This window comes from Betta splendens, chromosome 6 (assembly GCF_900634795.4).
Source record: "Betta splendens chromosome 6, fBetSpl5.4, whole genome shotgun sequence".
Classification (NCBI taxonomy): domain Eukaryota; kingdom Metazoa; phylum Chordata; class Actinopteri; order Anabantiformes; family Osphronemidae; genus Betta; species Betta splendens.
The window spans coordinates 16,403,896-16,428,271 of NC_040886.2; the positions used below are offsets into that span (position 1 = coordinate 16,403,896).

A 24,376-nucleotide genomic window follows, 5' to 3' on the forward strand; every position below is an offset into this window, starting at 1 on the left:
ATGTCTGTGATCCTTTACTAATGGTTAATTAATGTTTAAAGGCCAACCAAGCGAAATACAATTTCCCTGTAAACAAGTAATTAGTGCAGAAACGAAATATTAAATTACTTTGCAGTTTGCATTATCATTGAATAAGGCATTCACTCAAAAGAATCTGTCAATAAATTGCTCACTTGGTCACTGATATATCAAATTTACACATAAATGATCAGCCAAACATGAGCTTTAGGACAAATTATAGAATGTGTAGCTCAATGGATAGTCTGGGCCTGGGATACAGAAGGTTTCTGGATTAGTCCTCCTGTGTCCTTGTGGGCCTCTTTGCTATTAATCTTGAATAATAAATTACAATAAATAATAAATATAAAATAATTATAGAATCATTTGAATGAAGCAAATAGGATTCAAGAAATGTGATATAAATGCACCTGGATCAGTAACGTGGCCAGTGATGTGCAGTCAAGAGAGGCAGAATGAAAAATACAATAATATAATTATGATAATATAATATGTTTTGGAATTAAAATCCTTATATTTGTGCATTTTCCTGATCTAATATGGGGAGACACCCAATGTGCTAAACCTCAGCCCTGAATACTCAAAATGGGTTGAAACGTGGCGCATAGCACAGACATTGATTGAACGAAAAAAACTGTCTCCAGCTTCATACGTAATAGAAGCGTCAGTTCTAACGGTAGTTGAAACCCCAGATAGTAAAGTGTTATTGTATATTTGACAACTATAAACAAGATTTGAGCATGATTTCTTTAGAAAAGTCCATAGATTGTTTAATACAACATACCATATTCTCAACAATTCAACATCAACAAATTTTTTAATTAAAAAAAAAAATCTGCATATTACCTTTATTGCACAGAACAGTTTCAATGTATTCAATGTATAGATTTCTTTTTTAATCATTTTGTAAAAAGTTGGCTTGGACTAGATGGTCAATATAGCCCAGGGTCAAAATAAAAAAAGGAACAACAGAAACAAAAAAACAGATTCCCAAGATCACTTGGGACCAAACAAAGGCCAGGTACAGTAGCCACACTTTGAACAAAGAGAGCATTCATCAGCAAGAGGGAGAACCATGAGCCATATCCAGTTTTTTTTCCTTTATGCAAAACGGATTACACCAAAGCTGCTTCAGACTGCTCCATGGGTGAAACCATCTGTGTCACTCCAGCCATCTGCATATTCCGTCCATACTTCCAGGCCATTACTGTGTCATTGTCTGTAATGTCATCCATCATAAATAACTTCTGCAAAGCCCACCTGTCCACAGTGTGTTCTTGAAAAAGTAAGGCTGCACCCTCAGATTTTATATGCAGAACCAGCTGGGAGCATTATATGCCACAGTTTTTCCCCCACCAACAAACAATGCACATTTCTGGGGCAAAGCGAACTTACTGTAAAAACGGATCCGGGAAGGTCGTGTGTCTCAGTTGGGGAAGGTGGGCATCAGCATGAGTAAACCACTGATTCCAGAAACCAATCAAGAAAAACAGCCAACAGTGAAAGAAATATTCTACAGCTTGACGAGCACATTGTATCAAAAAAAGGTGAGCACCACAAGTTTTATTCTTCAAAACTCAGCAAATTACTATTACATACATGTTTCTGAAATGCATTTTAAGAGGGCGGCGATAAGCGCCTACGGTGTCAGGTTACCAGTGCCAGCTATTCATTTTGATGGACGCTGCATCTATTGTTAGTCCAGAGCATCATGTCAACAAAATCTCACATTTCTCCATGTTTCATTGCCTAGATCCATTTGTGTGGTTACTGTTGGGCTACATTTGAAAACCAGGGATGAATGAAGCTGATATCGACAATTCTAAAATCCAACGTTCAGACATTTAACAGCTGGATTTTCTGCTACAAAACTAAATATTGTCATAATTATGTTTTCAACAATGATTCATTCAAAGCTTGTTGATTTTTTAATATGAACTCTACAAGTGATATCGATGCAACATCATTTCGAGGAAGTGGCTGTTGCCTGCTGTGACGTTCAGATTAGCTTTAATCGTAGCTGATGGTTTTTAACTGTTGTGTATTTTGGGGGCAAACTGTTTGTACGTTTGTGAAACAGATATACATTTGACGGATCACAGAACAATTATCAGTGTAGGAAAGAAAAATAGGACCATATGTAGCACATAATATTCACAACTTTAACACTGACATATTGTAATTATGATATACTTGAAATGCATCAGCTCCTGTATAAATGTGCTCATCAACCCATATAAAACACATTCGTAACTCAACATTTAACCTTTGGGAAAAAAAAAGACAAACGCTAAATTAAACAATACAGACAAAAACCAGCAATGGCCAAAATATGATTCTGGCTGCTTGAAGTGTTTTTCTTTTCTGATATATTTTTCCAGTATAAATCCACAGGAATATGAACGCTTTTCACAAGTATGACTTTCATTTAATGCCCCCAAAGGCCTTTTACAAACCACAGATGCTTTGTAGCACTGGGCATGCTTTTATTCCCTCTCACTTGTGAAAGTCAGGAATGGCTCTTCTTTCTAGTCCTTCAGGCAGGAAAAAAAAAACATATTACTCTATGTTAACAGACCAGGATCCACAGGTTTGTAAGAGAGGAAAGAAAATGTCTTCATTTCCATGTGTCTTATATTTGAGTTCAAAAGTAGTAAAATCCATTAAATCATTTTCATGTTGAACTTGCGGGGAGCATCCACTGTGCTGCTGCTCATGCCAGCGTCTGATTTCCGTGGCACATACTCGATCTCGATGTTGTGCTTCGTGTTGCCTTTCCCTCTGCTCCACAGGAATAGCAGTACCAGGCAAAACAAGACAACACCGAGAAATGAAATGAAGCCCATTGTAGTGGCAATGATCAGTGTCTTTATATCAAAGGGGAAAGGGACATTGGCTCTCGTACCATTAGCACCAGTTTCTTGGGGCTGGTTGGAGATGAAGGCAAAAGTCTTGTTGGGCTGGTGCGGCCAATCAGGCGAGTAGCTATGAATGTGCAGGTGAGCAAGAGAAGTGTCATTTCCACCGGCATTGCTGGCTATGCACACATAAGTACCATTGTCTTGAATCTGAGCATAGCGCACCTCGAGGGTACCATCTGGCAACACGGAGAGCCTTCCAATCGTCTTGGTGGTGACAAACTTTTTCTGTGGGGATAGCCACATTATCACTGGTGCAGGATCTCCATCTGCCTGGCAAGCGAAATGAACGATGGCTCCCTCATCGACAAACTTCTGCTGGGCTTTGCGATCTCTGATCCTAGATTTGCGACAGGTGAAGTAGTTTGGCTGCAGAACATCCGGGAAGTCTTTGAATTCTTTGCCTTGGACATACTCTGGGGAGGCGCAGGTCGGCTGCTGCCTGTTGAAGTTCAGTCTCCAGCGGCGTCGGAAAACCCATAACAGTCGGCAGTCGCAGGCCAGGGGATTATCATACAAGGCAAGGGTTTCCAGGTTCCCAACCGAATGGAAGGCGGACTCCTCTAAAGTGCTAAGAGAGTTCCCAGACACATTTAGAATCTTCAGATAGTTTAGACCACGGAAGGAGTAGGGCTCTATCATTGCCAGTCTGCCTCCAACCAGGTGAAACTCCTGCAGACGCAGGAGATCATGCAGCTTATTTCCTTCAATGGTGTGGATAGGATTATAGGAAAGATTAAGAAAGCGCAGGTAAACCAAGTGCCGCAAGGCTACATAAGGGATTGTGGTCAGATTGGCATTTGCAATGGTCAGGGATGTGAGGTTTAATCCATACAAGCAATTTGGGGTCATGGTATCCAAAAATGGCCAATTGGCTATTTCCAACACTTTCAGACGATAAAGCCGTTTGAAGGAGTAATCCCGTATGACATTGATGTTAAGGAGGCGCAGCCTAAGAGTGACCAAACTGTGGAGGTGGGTAAAAGCCTCTGTTGGCACAGAGGACAGGTTGCACTTCTCAAGACTTAGGTGTTCAAGACTACTCAGGCCATGAAAAGCTCGGTGGGAGATGAAAACCAGGTCATTGTCGCCCACTTCTAAAGACCGGAGATTGTACAAATCCTGGAACATGTAGTCTAACAGGATGACAATCTTGTTCTCACTTATGTCCAGCTGCGTGAGATTACTCAGGCCTGTGAAGACACCAAGCTGGATCAGCTTAAGCTTGTTGCTACGTAGCCCCAGTGTCCGCAAGCCATAAAGGTTGTTAAACGCCCCAGGTTCAATGGTAGAGATCGTGTTTTCACTGAGCTCCAGGTGCTCGAGGTTAGGGAAGTTGGCGAACTCATCGGGGTTGATGGTTCTGATACGGTTCTTGCTGAGGTCCAGCAGTTTTGTCTCCTGAGGAATGCCCTCAGGGACTGTCATGAGCTTCTTGCGGTGACACATCACAGAGCGCTCCTGAACATTGCACTCGCAGCGGGACGGGCAGCCTGTGGTGGAGCCGGACAGCACGGTTCCCAGCATCAAGATCAGGATGGGCTGCCAGCAAGCCACCAGGTAGCTGTGCCCAGTCGCTTCCCCGGCCGCCATCTTATCGGTTACCTGAGGAGACACAAAGGGGCAGGACACTGTTAAAACTCAAAACCAGACTGTTGCTCTTCTTTCTGCACAATGATTCTACATCTTGCTTTTTTCTGATAGCTTTTCAGTCACAGAATATTAGTGAACTGCAGATTTATTCAGACACTGACCATGGGGCAAAATTATAATCATGATGGTTCGGTACCTTTGAGCAACGAAACGATATTCCAATGCTCAGTTTTCTGCTCAACTCAGCAAATCCACATTGCACATGGTGTAAAATGAAAGACGCCAGTATTAGCGTGTAATGCAACACTTTCCTTTGGTTGGAGTGTTGATTTCCTGCCAGCTGGTTAGTTGAGCTGTCCTGACTGCTAAAAAGGACGCCTGTCAAATGTGACACAATTCCTAACAGAACAGAGAATATGAGTTCTGATGCAATATTCATGCCACAGGTGCAAGATGAATAGTGGTGGGCAGTGACAAGAAATAAGGCATTTGCCTGAATAATTGAGAGTGCTGACAGTTCTGATTCCTGCATCATTCACTTTTCTGCACAAAGCTTCAAAAGATATTCCAAATTCCAGTGCCGTGACACAGGATTATATTATACCCATGTGATAAGGAAGAGAATGTGCTGGCCCTGGCTGGAGAATCATAGGCCAAATAACAACAGTGTACCCTGAGTGTATCCTGCACTGCACCATCATTGTGTCTGCTGTAGAATACTGAACATCATTTCCATTGCACACCTTACAGATAATCAATCAGTCGGTGCCATCGCTCTGATATGAAGCGAAGGAGGCCAGCTTCCAGCGGAATTAACAGCATTTTTCAGGCGGTAATCCAATTCACACTCTGTCAAAGACATATGCTGAGCACATCTGTGGTTTGTTCTGATACCGTAAAGTCCTTTTTCCCAACCTCTCTCATCTTTTGCTACCTCCAGCCTAAATTTGCTGTGTGAGTAAAAAAAAAGAAAAAAGAGCTGTAGGGGGTGGAGCAGCAGAAGCAGGAGGACACAATCAAAGACGGATGGTGCCAAGTGGTGATGAATGTGCTGTGACTGTCACCAGCTCATGCTTTACAGTACAATATAGAGCAAGCATCACCAGGGAATTGGTTATAGGGAGAAAAGAGCAAGCCGTGTTTCATTTTCACTCCTTCACTAACAATGTCAGCAACAATGAACTTAAATACTAGGATTCATCTGTCAGTGTCAGGTAATCTAGAAAATATCTATACTGTCAATATATCTAATTAATACTAATATTGACTACAGAGCCCAGACTTCAGGAACGCATATGCACAAAATGTGCTATGCCAGGTTTCCACTCAATAGAGATGTTTTAATTTGCTTCAGATCTGATACAGGACATAAAAAGTGAAATTAAAAGAATTGTGTAGTTCTTGTTTTGTGCAGATACTGAAGTAAAATTGATAGAAACAAAGATTAATTAGATTTCTCACCAAAACAAGTCTAAACCAGTCCCTTCATTCACATTATCGTTTAATAATTATTGTAAACATTTTGTAAATATTTCCCAATATCCCCAAAAAATATCTCATATTCTTATTTCTTTTATTATAAATTGCTGAAATAATGAAATATAAAAGAGAAAGAAGCAGTGAGACAATGTCATTCACATCTGATTCACATTCCTCTTAAGACGTGTCTCTGGGGAGCTGCTGTCTGTCTGCGTGGCTGTTGTCACAATATGTTGAATTTTGCCTGTGGTGCCCAGTTTTTGTCTCTTGCTCTAAATTTGTATTTCACGTTGACTGCTAACTGGGCACATGTTTGTTTTTCTGATTCACAAAGGAGTAACGTGAAGCAGGATAATGTTAATTCTGCTGACTGACTGACGGTGGGGCCTGTTACTGCCGTGCCGCTGTGAACAACACAACACTCCATGCACGTTACTCCATTCCATTTCATTCCTGCTGAGGTCGGAGTTCAACTCAACGTTTGACGCTTCCTTCTGTAATCAATTGAACAAGCGATTTTAAAACAGGCAGAAGAGATAGTCTATCCTAGATGGGTGATAAGCAGCAGAGCCTGCCGTGCTCCTCGCCGCCTCCAGCCACACTTAATCATTCCACATCCTTAACCCACATTGATCACGCCTCTGCTGAGAGCCGGGAGATTGAGTGGTTGGGAGCATGGTATGGTTAAGCAGAACGAGTGGCCCTATAACAAGCCCCATTCCATCCGTCTGCCTCCATCTCGCCATTGTGCTTCTGATATCCGTCATTCAGATGCTATTATGTCCAACTCTATTACCACAGACACCACTGGAGCCCAATCAGCAGGATGACCGTTATAATCCCTTGCTGGTAAAGCTGCACGACTGCAGCTTCAGCAGGTTGCGCACCTCAGTCAGGGATCTGATGAGCCCACATGACTGACGCGCAAATTGGCATCTCGGACTGAAACAACATCACTAAAGCTTTTACGGGCGCTCCTCCTGAATTCACAGCTTCCACGCACCTACGCCAGCTACTGTACTTGGCTTCCACTGCGATTATGAATGGAAATGAGTAAAGGCAGGGAGGGACGTGAGGCGATGACGAACGCTGCCAGTGCAGACATATTCACCTTCTTCTGTGTTAATGATCGGGTGTTATCGTTCGCTCACAGGCGTGTGGCCTGAAAGCGCTTCTTCATTCCAATCAGCACTCGAGCGAGCTCCCGGAGAATTACGTTAATTGAGGTAAAACGAGAAGGGGCCACCGCGCAGAGAATGCTGGTGATGGAGGAGAAATACTGTAAGACAACAGTGCACAATAAATGAGCACCCACTGGTCCAGGAACAGTAATAGCCAGATCAATGAATGCTGTGTTGATTGCCTTCGCTACAGCAAACACAGGGAAACTAGAAATGGTGTATCAGAACGCTGCTCACATTACACTGACATCAGTCACTGAGACGCGGGAAGTTCAATCAAAATGAAATGGACCATGAGTGAAGATTTATAGAATTTGCGAATGGCTAATTGGTTCCAGTCACACTGCCTTGTCCGAGCTGCTTTTAGCGTGTAGCCACCTGTACAGATTATGTTCCTTTATCCACCAGAAGGCTGTTTATGATTGTGTTTAGGAAAATGGGGAGTGGTGACATCTATAATTCTGTAAGAAAGTCTGGTCCCCAGTTCATCACATTCTTAGGGGCTCCAGTGAAGCCGAAGCAGCACCATCATCAATGAGAACAGGCGACCTCTGGTTGACCAGTGGACTCCAACCCAGAGCCTTGTAGCTGCAAGGTGACCGTGCTGACCTTTTCCAAGCGGCCCCTGTTAAATACGTGCACCTGTGAGCGCACGGTGTAAAAAGCCTTTAAACCCCGGCTAATCCTGAATGGACGCGGCAGCAGAAATTCAGTTTGTGTACTGTTTTAGAACAATGTGCAGTGATTCCTCAACCATATATTGAATTAGATAAAAATCAAGACAGCTGCTGAGATTATGCATTGTTGTTCACTTTCCTATAGTGATTAAGTGGCAACACAGCACGTGCACCCCGACAGCCACAATTCTGGCAAAACCCACCTCATCCTGAGGTTTGCGACCTTTCTCACCCAAAGGAAGATCACTTTCAAATTGCTGTGATGTCATCTAGCGGTGCCTGGAGAGAAAGGTTGCCCGCGTGTCACGGAGGAGCTAAGCCGCCTGGTGGGATTGCTGGCTGGAGAGGGGCCTGTGAAATGGCAGGGCTTAAATGTAAGCCGACGCCCGGCAGATGGACAGCAAAGCCCTAATCCACACCAAGAAGCTGGTTGGCGCAACAAGGTGCTGAATTCCACCGGTGGCCAGCTGTTGTCCCGAGGAAACTCCGCCGGCAGAACCTGTCAGCAAATCCCTGTTTAACTTCACCTGCAAAACGCCTCACGCACTGGTTCACTGCAGCTCTTTGCATTATCGATTCCATCACCAGGTCACAAATACAATAGGGTACAAATACCAGACATTAATTATCCACATATGTTTGCTCCGTTTCTCTCTTTAGTTTAGGTTCTGATATTGTTCAAATCAATACTGAGCAGGTCAGGAAGTAAAACCTCAATTAACTGGAATTATCAACAACATGCTCGCTGTCAGTGTCAGTTCTTAAATAGTAGACACAAATTACTACTAATAATGGCCAAACTATCCTTTTCCAATATCTGACAGTGGCCAGAGATCAGCAGTTTAATGACTGTGGTTGAAACTCTGAAAGTTCTGTTCCATTACTCTCGAGTTCGCCAAAGCTCCTAATTTGGACTTTTTTTTAACAAGTGTGGTTTGGTGTCATGTTGGAGAGGGACTGCGTGTCCTCATGTGATGTTCCATCGTTATTAAGCTCATTAGCCCTGTATCCCCGGCTCTGTTCAGAGAATCGTGATTAATTTTTGGTTCTGAAGGAGACGCGTTTTCAAAGAATGTCAGACTTTCATAAAGTGGATCCAGGATTTTGGAAGGAGCCCGACCGGCTCTCACTAATGAGTCCCCACACCTCTTTCATAACATCTAAAAAAGAAGGCTGCCAATAGTTGTTGGCGTTTTCGAAATGCAGAAGGCTGCATAACGCCAACTGTGAAACGAGACGATATCGAGTAACTGTATATTAATTATTTGTGCTTTGTAAGAAGCATTATGATATTAATCCTATTGAGTGTGGGAGGTTTGGTTTCAGAGACGACGCAGGTTCACAACTGCTCTCTTACCTCATATTCAGTACACAGTAATGTGAATATGATCCTTCTGAGCTAAACATGACTAGAATTCATTTTAAAGCACAGTAATCTAAGTCATGTAGTAATAAAAAAATGCAGAGCTGTTGCACATTTTTTTCGATTAGTCCAGACATAATTGATCTAAACACCTATGGGGGAAAGTCAGATGTATTTATTAGAGCAGCCACAGTGTGTCTGGGTGTTTGGAGGAGGAATGTAACTAAGCAGAACAGCTAGATTGTGTAAGATTGCGCTCCCCCAGAGAGCGAGAGCCGCTCGAATGGCAGTTTCCCCTTTTCCCTCCTGAGGCTGCGAGAACGCGCTTCACGGATGGGGGCCACTTCTAACTCGCGCCCAGACGCTGTCGCAACGTTTCTGCGCGGCTCCGTCCCGTAACGCTGCTCCGAGGCCCGATCTTTTAGGTCAGGGACAACTCGCTGGCAGAGACGTGAGGACTTGAGGCGACTGTGTCACGAGGGCAGACGGTTCCACATGAACTCTCCTCCGGGCGCTGCAGGAGATGCCGACCTCCTCCGCGGCCGTGGATAACAACGCGCTGCAACGACACAGGCCGTGGCGAAAAGGAGCCATAACAGGAGAAACAATGACCGATGAAGGTCACAGCCATTTATACTTTATACCGGATGCTGATCTTGAATGAGCGTTTCAGTGCGTGGGATGAACCTGGCCTGTTCTAGTTTCAAAGACTGAGAGGCCTGCACTAACAAGGCCCCACGAGGTTCTTTAGGAAGTCTGCTTCCAGCACTGGGGCAAAGAAATACTGTTGATACTGTACATGTCAGCAGTTCCCGTCACGCTATTTAAAACAAATAGAAGAACAATGACAGGCTTTCTTTCTCTTTCATTTACAGGTGTACACCCTGCCTGACTCCAAAACACGATTGATCACGGCATGAATATGTGATGAGCATATGCAGTGGCATCTCATTTATTTTGCTGGGCTCTGTGCTGGGCTGGACCGCTGCGTACGTCCTCCTCCAGGACATCTCAGGGAGGGATCAGGATCTGGACTCTGTGTTGGCCAATCCATGTGTGAAAATGATGTCTCATGCTCCCTGAGTCACTTTTTCACAATTCGAGCCCAGTGAATCCTGGCGCTGTAATCGTGGAATTTGCCATCAGAGCAGAAAAAAATCAATTTCTACGAGTTCCTGGTCATTCAGTACATTCAGGCGTTGGCTGACCAAATTATGCTGCAAGCTGAGAGACATTAATCGCTGCAGTTACTCCTTCACCCGTTTGTAGGGAGAATACAGATAATGACTTTTCCCCAGCAGTGTCTGATTATATTATTATTATGACTTAACTCAAACTGGGTCAAGAAACGTCTCAGTTACATCATATCACTCATTCATCTTAATATAACCTGCAGTTAAAACGCATTTGCATCTTTGAAACTGTCTTTTCATTGCAAATTAAAGGAACCTTTTCTCAACACAAGTGCCTGATTGCAAAGAGACACAGACACTTCACCATTAGTATTATTGTAATGAATTCAGGGATGTTGTGCAAAAAGCAAACGGGCAAATAAACAGGTTTCCCGTCGCCACTTTGATGAGCAGCCATGAACACATTTACTCATGTCATCATCCATCGCTTCTTCACCTACACGAGTCAATTTGAATGAAATTTCCATCTAAAGGAAGGTAAATCCATTTACTCTGCTTCAGGAGGTTTTTTGTGTGATAAACACAGAGAGGTGAGCTGGTAGCAAGGTTGCCGGTTCAATCCCGGGGCAAGCGGGTCACCTCTAGCAGAGCTTTCATCTCCAGCTGCTCCAACAGAGCTGCTCCTTGGCCTTTGCATCCGACCGCGCGCCACTCTAATGATGTGAATGGGTAAAATACAGTGAATAGGAGAAGGTTCACATGCTGATGTTTTGTGTGTTGCAGGCGCCTTCAACTCGCTCACATTTCCTGCCCGTGCATCCAAACTTATTTAAATAATCCACATTTCTGCTCTGAATTAATCACGCTTGAGTGATGAGTTAATATTATGCAGCTAAACCAGGCCTTTACCTCTTTGCACATAAGCATTTGCCCAGACATAGTGGTGTCAGATTTAATTTGGGAATGACAGTACTTATGCAAATAAATAGAGTCCTCCAGTAGCGCTTTGGGCTAAGAATCGTTTTTTTTTTAAAGGTGAAGACGTTAAAACTGTAAAATTCATCATAAGAACGCTCCAGAATATCTCCACAAATTAATTCAAGGGTGGAGGGAGGATGGATGAATGTTTTGAGGGTCTGCAGCTGAACATATTCCTGCGCTCACTCAGTGCATCGTTCCCTTAGACAGATGGCAGCTGCCCTGCTTGTATTTGGGTGATGTTTTAAGCTGGCTTATGAAACAACTACTGTATCCACGCTTTCATACAGGGTTTGACTGTAGCGGCGGCTGCACACCACGGGCCACGCTGGGTCATAGGGGGGGCGCCCCGCGCAGACACACGCCTGGGTTTCAGGATGAATTATTTAGGCTGAAGCACCGCGGTTGCTCAGACGCATGGTGGCCAGCGCTGAGGTCCGGGACCATAGTGACTTTAATTGTGAATGGCGTCTAACAGCTCAGCCCAGAAGCGTGGAAAAGAAAATGTCCCCTCCGCTTAGCCGGCGCTGCAGCTCACAGAGAGGGGCCTTTAAACGGAAACGAGTTGTAATTAATTGATAGAAAATTGACCCAAATGCAGAAAATGTGCTCGATTTGGATCATGAAAACGCACAGACCAACGTCCAGCTGACTCATACTGTATGTCATTATTTCACCAGCTCAGGTATCGTTTTCAAAGAATGGTGCAGCAAATCGTCTTTATAATAAAGCTGAATATGTGTCACTTCATTAGGAGGGTACGTTCTTCGATATCACTCGCGAGGCCGTCAATGCGCTCTCGAATAACAGCCGCCGCTCCTGTCAGGCGGGAATTCAATGGCATTCAGAGGATTAAAGCAACAATCGTGCTCTCCAGCTCCAAGGCCTCCCTCCCACCTATACACAGTATACGAAGCATTTCACACCTTCACTATCACATTTTCAGTATGTATCAAAAAAAGAAGCGTCCTTCCCTCAACCTTGGGCGAGTTTTTCTCGTCTGCATCTCTGTAAGGCTTGTTTCTGCAGGATATCTGTGAAGGTGATCTCCATTCTCCAGCCAGCGAAGCAGCATCTTTAGCGAGTGACAAACTACAAGATTCAGGACGCAGTTTCATCCTAAAACAAAGCATTAAAACAAGTCTGACTTTATTTCCCCACACACTTGATGTATGGCTCCCAAATATACACAGTCTTATATAAAACTGCCTGAGCAGAGTCACCTCAGTTTACTCATTCAGGATTCATCTCCTCCAGGGGCGCGAGCTCAGACGAAAACACTGTCTCATAAGTGCTTTATCAAAAACCTGGGTGCATTATAGGAACTGAGCATAAGCAGCCAAAGCTCTGAGGCAGATTGTGTTTCTGCACCATTACAATGAGGGTGTTTTGTCTCCCCCTTTATAGAAGTAGAGAAAAGTCAAAAGGGAGATTTAACCATCCAGACAGTGAGCTCACTTACTGATATAACGAGGTGGACCAGGGACAAAGGCTATTTGAAATTCATACAGCGCCGTCTTTGCATTAACAAATAGTGACTTGAGATCCGTGCTCACAAATGATTAATGTGAATGCAAACGCAGATAAAACGCTGCCCATTGAAGTAAACAAAGTGATCGGGATTCAAGAAGCTTTTCTGGCTGCGCAGTGAAAAAAAATTTGGACCATTTAAAGACCTTCTTAGATGCCGTAGCAGCAGCGACAACAACACGGCCGAGTATCGCTGAGAAAACAACAGGCGGCTGGTATGTAACCCAGAAACAGAGGTGAGCTGGAACAGACGAGGGGCCGCAGCCCACGTTTAACATGATCTAGAGAATGTGTTGAATATGACTTGCTTTGACTTACTGTGGGATTTGGTTGTGTTCAGACCAGGGGGTCATGAGAGACACGGTGGCCACAGCTGCCGGGGCACGTGTCGATCAGAAGCAAAAACAATCCCGAACACTCTGAGGACGCAGGTGTCAGATATTCGCCCGAACTCTGGTATTTATTTCACAAAAGTGAATAAACTTGACATAGCAATGCTATTTCCCCCTCCACGAGCTTCAGCGCAGGCTTGGTCGACCCCAACATGGCTCCGGTGCAGAGATAGGGAAGCTTAATCCATGTCCTCTGAGAGATCGCCCAGAAAGATGAAGCCTTAATTAGCCAGATAAAACCCCACATAATGACTCTTTTCATACAGACTCGGAAATGAGTCGAACCCAACAAAAAAAAAAGGAAAAACAAAGACCACTGCACATAATGTGGCTAAGACGGGTTTGGGAGACTTGAATAAGAGCGATGGATGGATGGAATAGGGCGCAGGTTACTCTGGGCTCTGAGCACGGTCTCAGCATCCACCTGCTCCACATTCTCTCCTAAGAAGATTAGAGAAAAATGCTGACCTTCATATAATCAAAGATTACGTGGAGGAAAACAACAACAGTTTTTAAAGTGCTTAAGCAATAGCACTCATGGGAGCTCCGAGCAATTAAAGGCAAAATTACTTGTCTAAGCTGTCCTTGTATCCGCACATTCCCCATCTCTGGTTCCCTGCAGTATGAGAGGAGGTCATAAAGATAGCGAAAAGACGAGAATCACATCTCACCAGCTCGGCTAATCCTGGGGGTGCTAAAGGGAACCCAATCGCACTTTTAGAAAGACAATCTAGGTATTTCACACGCTAGACGCAGATCAATGACAAGGTGACCCTGCATTGTAATAGCAGATGGCTTTAGGGTTGGCAAAGATACTGCAAATCCCCTGTCAACACTCCTGCACCCCTAAAAGATGTTCAAGAGAAATGCATTAGAGCGTTGTTCCGAGTAATTCAGCTAAAGCCAGTTTAGCAAACGCACAGTGGGTAAGCTCATATAGACTGGCTGAGGATTAATATCTCCTAATAGTAGAAAAACCTATTAAGATTCCGAGGACTACTCGTATCAAAGCCCATCCGGGCCCAATCTGCGGCGCTCGGCGGGGAGATCCTCGCTGCCACTCACGCCCGCGCCCAAGACAGCGACTGACTGACTCCTTCCTTTGTTTCTCCCCGGGGAGAGCGGCAGCCTTTGTTGAGGCGTGCTCGCAGGCAGACGATTACTGTATGTGGACACACGTTTCCAGAGCTCCCTCTTTGTAGCCTTGTCACGCCGGCCGGCCTGTGATGCGAGTTGTGTGACATCTGCACAAGTGGAAGTGCCGACGTCTTCCCACGTTTGTCTCGTTTCGCGAGATGACGGAGCGTGTGATGCAGCAACACAAGGGAGCAGGTAGCTCTCAGCCGGGTTAGCGTCGTAGCCGGGTTAGCGTCGTAGCCGCGTTAGCATCGTAGCCGGGTTAGCGTCATAGCCGCTAACGCAAACGTCCATAGCACCTGCCTAAGGCTCATGGAACGGTGTCGGCGCTGCTGCCAACATATCAGGAGCGTACGTGAGGAAAAAGACTAGCTGAAATATTGATTTGGCGTTTGCATATCAACCACTGGTTCAAGATCAGGGTGAAGAGGGAGTGCGGTTCCTTCATGCGACCTTAAAGCAGCAGCGCGCTTGACATTAACTCTAGAACTCTCATTCCGCCCACCTGCTCACAGCCCTTTCCTACATCAGGGTTAAATTGGCCGTGGTCCTGATCCCCATCCGAGCCCCCGCCTCCCGATTCCCACGGGCTCCCAGCCACTTTGCACTCGTGTGGCACCACGTCACTCACCAGCGTCCAGCCGGGTCAAATGCCATTTAATTTTCTCGCCTTTGATCGCTTCCCGGCCCTTTCATCAGTCTCACCCACACGCCGCCGCCGCCGACGTGTTGCCAGTTTCACCGCCTTCGCTCGTCCACCTCGGATTCAGAGAGCGAGACCAGTGTGATGTGCTTATTGTCGCTCAAAAGCACCACATAGTGCGTTTAGGTGTGGCAGATATAATTAATTATACCTTTTACCTTATGAGAGGGAGCATTTCTAATGCTGCACGGCTATGATTCTATGCTAAGAATCAGCGAGCACAGTTCCATCTTAACTGTACCACAGTCTGCCATTTGATGAAAACCGATATGATGTGCGCGCCCTGTGGCCTGGAGGGTGGAGGCGCTGGTAATCCCAGCCTCCCTGCCGGACTCTGGCGGTGAGGCCGCCCTCCTCATTGTCACATCGCTCCCTTTCGTCTCATCGCAGCAGAGACGCTTTGAAAGACGCGTGGAATTATTGTCTTACCGTCTGCAAGAGCGTTTTGTCCGTAAACAGCACATTTTGACCTGGACTGTAACACGTTCCGTTATTACAAATGCTCTGCTGAATGATTCATCGTTTTAGTCATTTATTTGTGGGAAATATGCTGCATTTGCTGGATATTTACAAGTCTAAAGAGCCGCTCGCTTTTCATGCTTGTTTGCAAATCTTAATAACTCGAACACTTTTTTTTGGCTGCTGTTCAGACCGAAGAAGCAGTTTTGACACAAAATGTTGGCTCTAAAAGCTGGCTGTGGATTTGATATTATTTCAGGGAGTCTTCAGTCATTAAATTAGGCGTCAGGGAACGCCATGATTCCATTCTGGTGCTTATACATTGCAGACATGTTGTAGGCTTATACGGGAACGTATGAGACAAAATGGCAACAGCTCCGACGCTACACGGTTTGTCACATTCAAAAATAGACAGGAGGTGGTGTTTACATGCACGGATAAACCAGGCGAACGGAAAATCCCAGCGAGCACCACTGCTCCCCGAATGCAATCTATCATTTGAATTCAGGAGTGGACTTTCTTTATCCTAATATATTTATTAACACACTGCGCTTTCCAGGCTGTTCCAGGTCTAACTGTTGGTGGCATCCTCGTTGCTCCTTTGCAAACTAACATGGCTCATGCCACCCAGCCGGGTCGATACCCTGAAATCTGACCTTGTGTTTCCTCGCTGCACTCTCACTCTCCTCCATCGACAGTATTAGCAGTTCTTTGTTACAACGTGCTGTCATTCCTCTCTCTCTCTCTCTCTCTCTCTCTCTCTTGCTGCGTTGACAGCAAGTGGGTGAATGAGAGCCGGACTGAAGGAGGAGAAAACGAGGCAGGCAGACAGACAGAGAGGCCCTTTAGTGAAGTTAAACAGAGAGAATGAGATTGAGAAAGTGAGCTTTTAGGGAACCAAAACCCGTCTGGCCCTTTGTATCTCACAGCCAGGCCCCCGTTGTCTTGACTCACATGATGAATGAGAACAGACTGACGATGGATAAAAAGCAACTGAACTGATGTGATGAAAGCAGAGAATAATGGGCTTGAAGCACATTAAAACATCTGAATTATAAGAGGATGCTTTAATTAAGGCATCATGAAGGGCTGCTCTTCTGTGCTGTGGCAGCATTTGAACAGTGGGGTCCATCTTCCTATTGAATTCTAATGGTTTGAGCAGCTGGTAATGGTGCTCTTTAAGCATCACAGTAGCGGCGGCAAAAAAAAAAAACAAGCGCTGGACTTCAGCTCGAACAGGAATTAGCCAAACGCAGAGGACGTGAGGGAGCCGAGGCGAAGACGTCGCTCAAGGAGGCGAAGCTGCTGCCGTGTCCTCCTTCCCAATCAGGGAACGCCTGCAGTGGGCCGGCTGTAATTGACAACGGACCCTCTGAGCAGAACCTCAGTCGGCCTACTAGACAGAAGAGAGCGGGCGAGAGTGCTTGTGCTGAACCGAAACGTGGAACCCGGTGAACTCTGAATCTCAACAAGGTATTTTAACAGCTATTACGTCTGCGAGGTGGAGCGCTAACACAAATCTTGTTCCCACTTCTGGAAAATATCACACGCTCCATTCGAGTGCGGCTGCATAAGTGGAGCTACTGTTGTCCTGCTATTGTGTTTCCCAGTTGCCACTGAATAGGACCATTTCAGCAGACGCCTTATGCAACACATTGCAACGCCGCTGCACAGGACTGACAGTCGCCACTGAGGACTATTGATTCACTAAAGCCCCACGTGCTTCGGTCTCGTTCTCAGACCGGTGCACGTACGACACCTGTGCAAATGAGCATTTGTTGAGGTAAAACATTGCTTTAGGAACTTGGAATGAGCCTTTTGTAGTTTTAGCGCTCCTCCCTTGAGGTCTTTGACGGCTGCGGCTGCTGGAGTCCACAGACCACAAGCAGCTTAGCACAGCGACATATGTGTCATTCACACAATCGTCTCAGCGACGGGTGTCAAAGATTTAATCTGCCTGGCAACGCTTTGCTCTGCTGCTAATACTCCAGCGGGTCGGTCACAATAAAACCTCTCCAACTCTGGATTCATAACTGCCGTCAGCTCTAACTCAAGACGATCCATGTGGGTTTATGGGGACATGAATTCTGACTATTATTATCAGTGTATTCGTGCAAATGGTTTGTGATGAAACACATATTTATAGCATAATCATAATAAAACTGGCATTCGTCGCGTATCAATTATAAACTATATAGAGATGCAGCTTGAACAGGGTCATGGCTTGTGGAGGTGCAGCATTCTGAGCATACTTCACCACAAATCAATTCCCACTGGCTCTTGCCATTTCTAAACCTGGTAATCCAGCTTTTCTTTGTGGCCACCTTGATTTTCCACGCGGGCGTAAAAGGTGAAATTGCTCTCTCAAGGCACATTTAAAGAAATTTCTCTCTAAAAACATGTTTCGAAATACCGTGGAGCAGATCAGAATTAGCTGCCCTTGTAGGCGCTTTTCTATCACGAGTCCTTTGAAGGTGAATGAACCCTACAGGCTAATGTGAACACATGGCATTTAGAAACCGCGCTGACATTCCTCGACCAAGACGGAGCAGAAGAATGAATTTAGTAAATATCTTTAACAATCGTTTCAACACCTGACTTTCACCATAAATTATCCATTTATTGAACAGCATTGAGTATTTTTGATTAGTTTATGAATACAATTTGCCATTTGTCAATGAATCCATGCAATGATTACGTCATCATTTGACAGCAGGATTAAGGACATTGCAATCAGAATTCTGCTATTGCTGCATTCAGTCGTGGGAAAATGTGCGTCTGCAAGTCTCCAGCCTGTATCTGCCAGTGGAGCCAACGCAGCTTCAGAACAAAGGCTTCAAATGCACGGTTTACAGTGGGAGCATCATGCGACCAGGCTGAGTCTAATGCTGCAAGTAGTAGCAGTAGTGACAGGTAAAATGAACAAGCTCAGTGCTTTCCATTAAAGACACCTCGAGAGGATACGTGGCATCTTATGAAGTGTCTGGAAGAAAAAACAAGCCAAAACACCAAAACACCGCCTCGTTTCATGGCTTGGGCTTAAAGTCAGTGAAACAGGACCACGTAATAATGTTTGCTATAAAATAAGACCAAAACAACCACGCGTCATACAGTGCTCTATACAACACGAAGACAAAGGAGCCACTTCACTAAAGCAGTTTGACATATTTTAAGCTTTTCAATTTTTGATCAGCCACAGGCCTGTAAATCAATAAGTTATGCCACTGTGAAACACTTGCACGGCTGCAGAGAACCACACATCCTGCTGGACGAAGTGCAACATCCCAGGGCATTTCAAACAATCTCATAGAAGCATTAATAAACAGTGGGAGAATCGTATGCAGGTACAACATGTGAAAGAAATATCATAAACGCTGTTGAACCGCTGCTTTTCTGGGATATCTAGTTCAATAGACACCTCTCAAGGACAACTGTGACTCGTGAACAAGAGGCTCCTTCCTCCTCCCATCAATCCGCGACTATGATCCCACTGCAGGCCTTTCATAAACATGCCAACCAGCCTCGGGCACTGATGTATCAAGGCGGGGGCATCAAGTAAAATGGCAGCCTGGTCTCAGAAAAAACAACATAATTGCCGTCCCGGGTGACAACTCCCGGCACCGTGTCATGGTAGAATTATGCAGGCATCCATGGCCTCACAACTGGGAGCTAATAAACACCTTGTCGATGCAGTAGGTGTCAGCTTTACACCCAGGATGAGTGTCTCCAGGAGACATGCTACCGCGTCATCAGACAGCATTAGGCTGCTCACCAGCGCTGGTCATTTAATGTGCTGTGAAAGGCAAGATCAGCCACGGTGCACTAACATCATGGCCCAAACAGGCCTCCTCGGCTCCCAGTCCTTCAGTGCTCAGAAGAATCCATCCAATTCACTTGTGTTGATGTTATTTACACCAAATCCCAGATATTACAGAACGCAAGACCCAGCAGATCCCACGTTACCAGAAGAAGCCCAACAGATCAGGCTCAGGGGGACGTCAGCATCACATTTCAGTGTTACGAGGAGCGCGAGCGGCCGCCGTGCAGAGGTTTGGATCAATGCAATACTTCAACATCATCATTTTACTGCGGGAGGCGCCCGGGGTGGGTGGCCTGGAGCCCGGCGGAGGGCAGGGAGGTGAATCCTATGGAGGATAGCCAAGGTCAGCAGCGGCACATTTGTTAATGAAGGCAGCAACGAAGCCCGGACGAAGGGGGTGACGCGTTTCAGGAGCCTCCGAGCTGCTGCGAGGCAGCGGCATCCCAGTCATCGAAGAGATTAGCAGGAAAAGCTGACAAAAATAGGATGCTGAGCCAGTAAGTGAAATTAAACACACTGTGCTCATGTCTGACCACCTGAAAAAAGATTAACATTCAGTTTAATAAGGTCACCCCGAATGTACAATTTACTGCCACAGTTATAATTAGGAGATCACACAGAGAGGAAACTAAAGGCACTCTGATAAGAGGCAACCGACGGGCTGGGCTCAGGAGCCACGACCTCGCCCCTCTATCTGTGCGCCATGATATCTCCAAGTGTATCAGGTATCTATCATTGCAGATCGTGGGCCAGGATAAAGCGGAGAGGATGCTGCTGCTGCTGCTGCTCCAGCGACGCGAGGCTGCTCATGTTCTATGTGGCCGTCCGCTCCCTCCGGCTATTTATAACCAATAGAGCTACAGCACTTTATGAATTTCCGCAGGCGCAGCATCACACAATCTTCTGATGCTCTGCCGCAACTGTTTTGGTGTGTCATTATAAGACGTGGTGCAGGATAATAAAAGGAGGCACTATCGTGAATTCGTTCCTGTCGTCGCGCGTGAACGCAAGTTTGATTCCGCGTCCTGCGCAGTCGCGGTTCGTGTCTCATACATCGCCGCTTCCTTAATAAGTAATAAGGAAAAATAAAATAAAAATAATAAAAGTCAACTCGCTCCTGAATGAAATGCAAACGAAATCCTAACACAACTCCGGCGTCTGCTGCACCAGAAGCCCGATCCGCCTTTCTCCGCTGCCCATTTCACAGATAGACATCTTTGCAGACGAATAAAATGGAATGGGGAGGATCACGACTGCCTCACACTTGCACACAGGCAGAAATGTTATCTCAGCGCAGTCCATACGTGGCCAAACACAGGCTAGATTAAGATAACATTTTGCCATTCACTCCCCGTCCCCTCTTTCTCGCTCCCTCTCTCTCGCACACACACACACACACACGCACACGCACACACTCAATCGCGGGACAATTAAATTTGATTAATGGCTTAAGCCTTCGCGCTCCCAGACAAGCGCCCGTGTGCGCAGAAATGGCCAGTAAAGCAGATTATACAGTGGGAACGGGCAAAGATAACGAATCAGTAAATTAATTTGGAATCTGCGCGGATTAGATGCGTTAGTTTCTACCTGCAGAGGACGCGCCTAACCGCACGACCACCTCGCCGCTCTGTCCTGTCAACCGACTCTGCCCACCGCGGACACACCGGGCTATTTTCGCCGATTCCGCACAGGAACGGTCCCGGAGGAGCCCGCGGCGCGCGCCAATGTCGCAAACGCCACGGGAGAAGCCGCACACGCGACGCGTTCTTCAAAGTAACGCGGGGAGAGCGGGCTCGCGCTGCGTGGATATCATCCGCTCCCAAACCTTGGCCTCAGCCCACATTAAACTGCACGAGCGCGACCACTAAGACAGTGGAGCGAAATGCACCCGCGTCCCAATCAACACCCATTTGTTTAGTAATGCGATACTCACCTGCTGTAGCCTTCACTGGATCCAAGCATCCTTTCGCATTCTCCCCTACGGCAACTCCCAGTCACCAGCACTCAAATCGAGACGCACTATCTCAAGTCCATCGCCTCGAAAGAAAGCTTTCAAACGGGAAAGACTGAACGAGCTTCCCGCAGATTTCCAATCAAATGGACCGCGGCGCCGGAGCCACAGTTCTACGGTACCGGCTGCAGTGAAGGCGGGCGACCCACGCGAACACGCGATCCTGCCTCGGTGCCGGGACTCCCCGCGCGCCCGGACTCGTCCGAGGATGAGGGCGAAGAATCGGGAGGAATGCAAATGGCAGGTAGCGAGCAGAACTCCCACGCAGCGCTCCCGAAGCGGGCGCGCAGTTCTCGCTTCTTGATGCAGTATCTCCACAGCCTCGCACTCAGCGCTGTGTGACTGGCTGTCGTCAGTGGCACAGACTGTCCGCTTGCTGGAGGGAGGGAGGGAGGGGGGGACGGAGATCGCACCCAGCGCGCTGCCCCGCTCAAGTCTGTGTGTGTCTGCGTGCGTGCGCGCGCGCGCATTTGGTATTTACCTACATTTTGACAGCTGTGCACGCGGGGTCGGATCAATCTTTCATCTGCGTGTATGATTATTAGTTCATATTCATCTTAAAACAGTCCGTCTCCCTTTGGCGCGCGCGCGCACACGTTTACGCGCGCGCAGACGCCGGGACGCGGACATATAATATAACGCCTGTAAAGCGACGATGTCCAAGTGCGTGGAGCACGTGACGTTACCTCTGCGACACGCACATGTTTCACGGACGAGCTGTTGGCGAGCAAAGAAAGACATTCAGATGGAGGAGTGCGGTGAGACGTGGGCACGGGCGAAGCAGCAGTTCCTCTTCTGAGGGCCTGATGGCGCTGTGGGCCTCGCATAATGCAGACAAACGCACGCACACAGACGGGTTTCTTCAGGAGGAGGGACCTGGCGTGTGCCGTCTAATACACATCCGAGTCTTTGTCTCCTGTGGTTTTAAAATGGGATCCCCGCTCCGATCATTCAAAGACTGCACGCGGCCCTTAAAACACCGTTCTGCAGGCTCTGGTCCGGCCTCCTCTCATTGTCTCTAAGGTGATGCCAGGTGCAGGAAAGCAGCAGGGTGGTTTCATGTAGAGGCAAACGTGACTAGTGTTCAATTAAGCCTGTTTTTAAAGGTTCATGAGAGTACAGTTACAGTAAGTTGTGCTGCACTTTGTGGATCATGGAGGTAAAGGTCAAGTTCAGGAGCAGCCGATTGTCTTTAAAGGTAAAGCAAAAGCTCTGAGATGAACAGAAGCTCCGTCTTAAGAGCCACACTTCAATAGTTTTACATGATAGATTTTTAACAACCTCCCAGTTGGAAGTGGTTTGATTCTAGTGTTTTCCAAGTGGTTAGAAGAGCATCAGGACCCCAATTATGCTTCTCCAGCCTAACGTGCTTCACTCCGTTCTAACTCACTGGTTGCATGTAAGCTTTCGGAGGTGTTTGTCTGACAGCGCTAGGACGCGCCTGCGTCCTCCTCGCGTCCTCCAGCTTCTCTGCTCAGACCACTCAGACGTTAGAGCTACATGTGAATGTCATCAGCATCAGTTCACGCTTGGAGGAGGCACCTCTTACTCTACTGTGGAACGCCTGCGATACTATTCCCCAGGGGGGGGGGGGGGGGGGGGGGGGGGGGGGGCACTTCCTTCTTTCCAGATCACTAAACTATTACTGACCGCATCAAAACTTAGACACGGATACTTTAAACTACAAGTTAGCTGACATTATATTTCCCCGTGGATGTGACATTAAAGATTAAAGAAGAGGGGAGGTGCCTGGCAACATGTTTAATCTGAGCCTCAGCCGCTTTTTAAGCCTTAAGGTAAAACAAACACGCCGTCATCCACATTAGCAGCACTGGTCAAACACGTCCAGTGTTTCTAATGCAGACCATTAAAATCCAAGGGTAATGCAATGTAAGGAATGTGAACATGAGCTGTGCTCGGATGCACTTCAGGGAAGAGGGGAGAGCGGTGAGGTTGAGCGCTTGCATTCGTGTCTGCCTCATCATCATCATCATCATCGTCACCACCATCCTCGGCACTCTGCTAAGAGCTGCAAACAACAACAGCTGTAACACTGGATACCCAGTGACGCCATAGGCTCTGAAAGCAGCCCATCAATAATTCAGCCGGTGCAGTCTTCCTCACCGCCGGCTCGCACGCTGCTCTTTACGTTTGCGTGGTGCCGAGTCACGTGCACGCTCGTGGCGTGCACGCTCGCCAGGCTCTTATTGTTGCAGTTGGACTGTCTTCCCCGATTCTCGTTTGATGTTCACACACTCCACATAATTACAGCGCAGCCGCTGTTTCCTGTGCAGACACATTGGAAACCTTCAGCCATGAAGTGTGTCTGTGACAGAACTTCATCTCCTGCTTAGTTGTTGCTCTTTGCCCAATTAAACCCAGGTGTTTTGAAGGGATGTTTGTTCTTCGCAGTAGGTGACAAAAGAAAACCAGGTGTGAAATCTGAATTGTCTTCTACGTCTGTAGCAGAACTCACCTGTTAAGGATAATTCATGCACATCTACCTGTACATCATACTTGCAGTAATGATGATAATGATATATAATTTACAGGCAGAGGTGGCTTCACAAAGAATGTTATAAACGGGTGATGTTAGATGATAGGATCTGAAGGTGAGGCGACATATTTCAGGAGCCAAAGGAGACGGCTCTTGTGTTAATTCTGTTTTCGCAGCTCTAAACGACAGCTTGCACCACGAGGTGACGGCAGCCCAGCCGTCGCACCGCTTTTCTGTCGCCACGTGACTTGGACGGCTCTCGATCAAAGAGGAAGTTAGCCAAAGTCTCCTGACGAAAACAAACACACAAAATCTGCTCTGCACTAAGTGGAAGCGCCTCTCGCGAAGTAAACATTTATTTTCTCCCAAACAAGGAAATATAAATCTTTAAATATAATCTTTTTTGTAACAGGCGCAGACGCTGGGCTTTGTCCTATGCTCAGTTACATCCTTAAATATTCTGAACATCTCTGCTACTGATTGTACC

At 46.4% G+C, this 24,376-nt stretch overlaps 1 protein-coding gene across 4 annotated transcripts in view; it reads right to left on the reverse strand.

Moving 5' to 3' along the window:
• Nucleotides 1–762: 762 nt before the first annotated feature.
• Nucleotides 763–24,376, reverse strand: part of lingo1a (leucine rich repeat and Ig domain containing 1a) — a 133,153-nt gene continuing 109,539 nt past the window's right edge. For 2 of the 4 annotated variants that reach the window (XM_041071125.1, XM_029153438.3), the window contains one exon: nt 763–4,541. In XM_041071125.1, the coding sequence (XP_040927059.1) occupies nt 2,682–4,529 (1,848 nt within the window). In that variant the 5' untranslated portion in view covers nt 4,530–4,541 and the 3' untranslated portion in view covers nt 763–2,681. Of the gene's footprint in view, nt 4,542–4,725; nt 6,076–21,314; nt 21,766–24,376 lie in introns of those variants that run through there. The other 2 variants (XM_029153436.3, XM_041071124.2) reach the window with 2 other exon arrangements.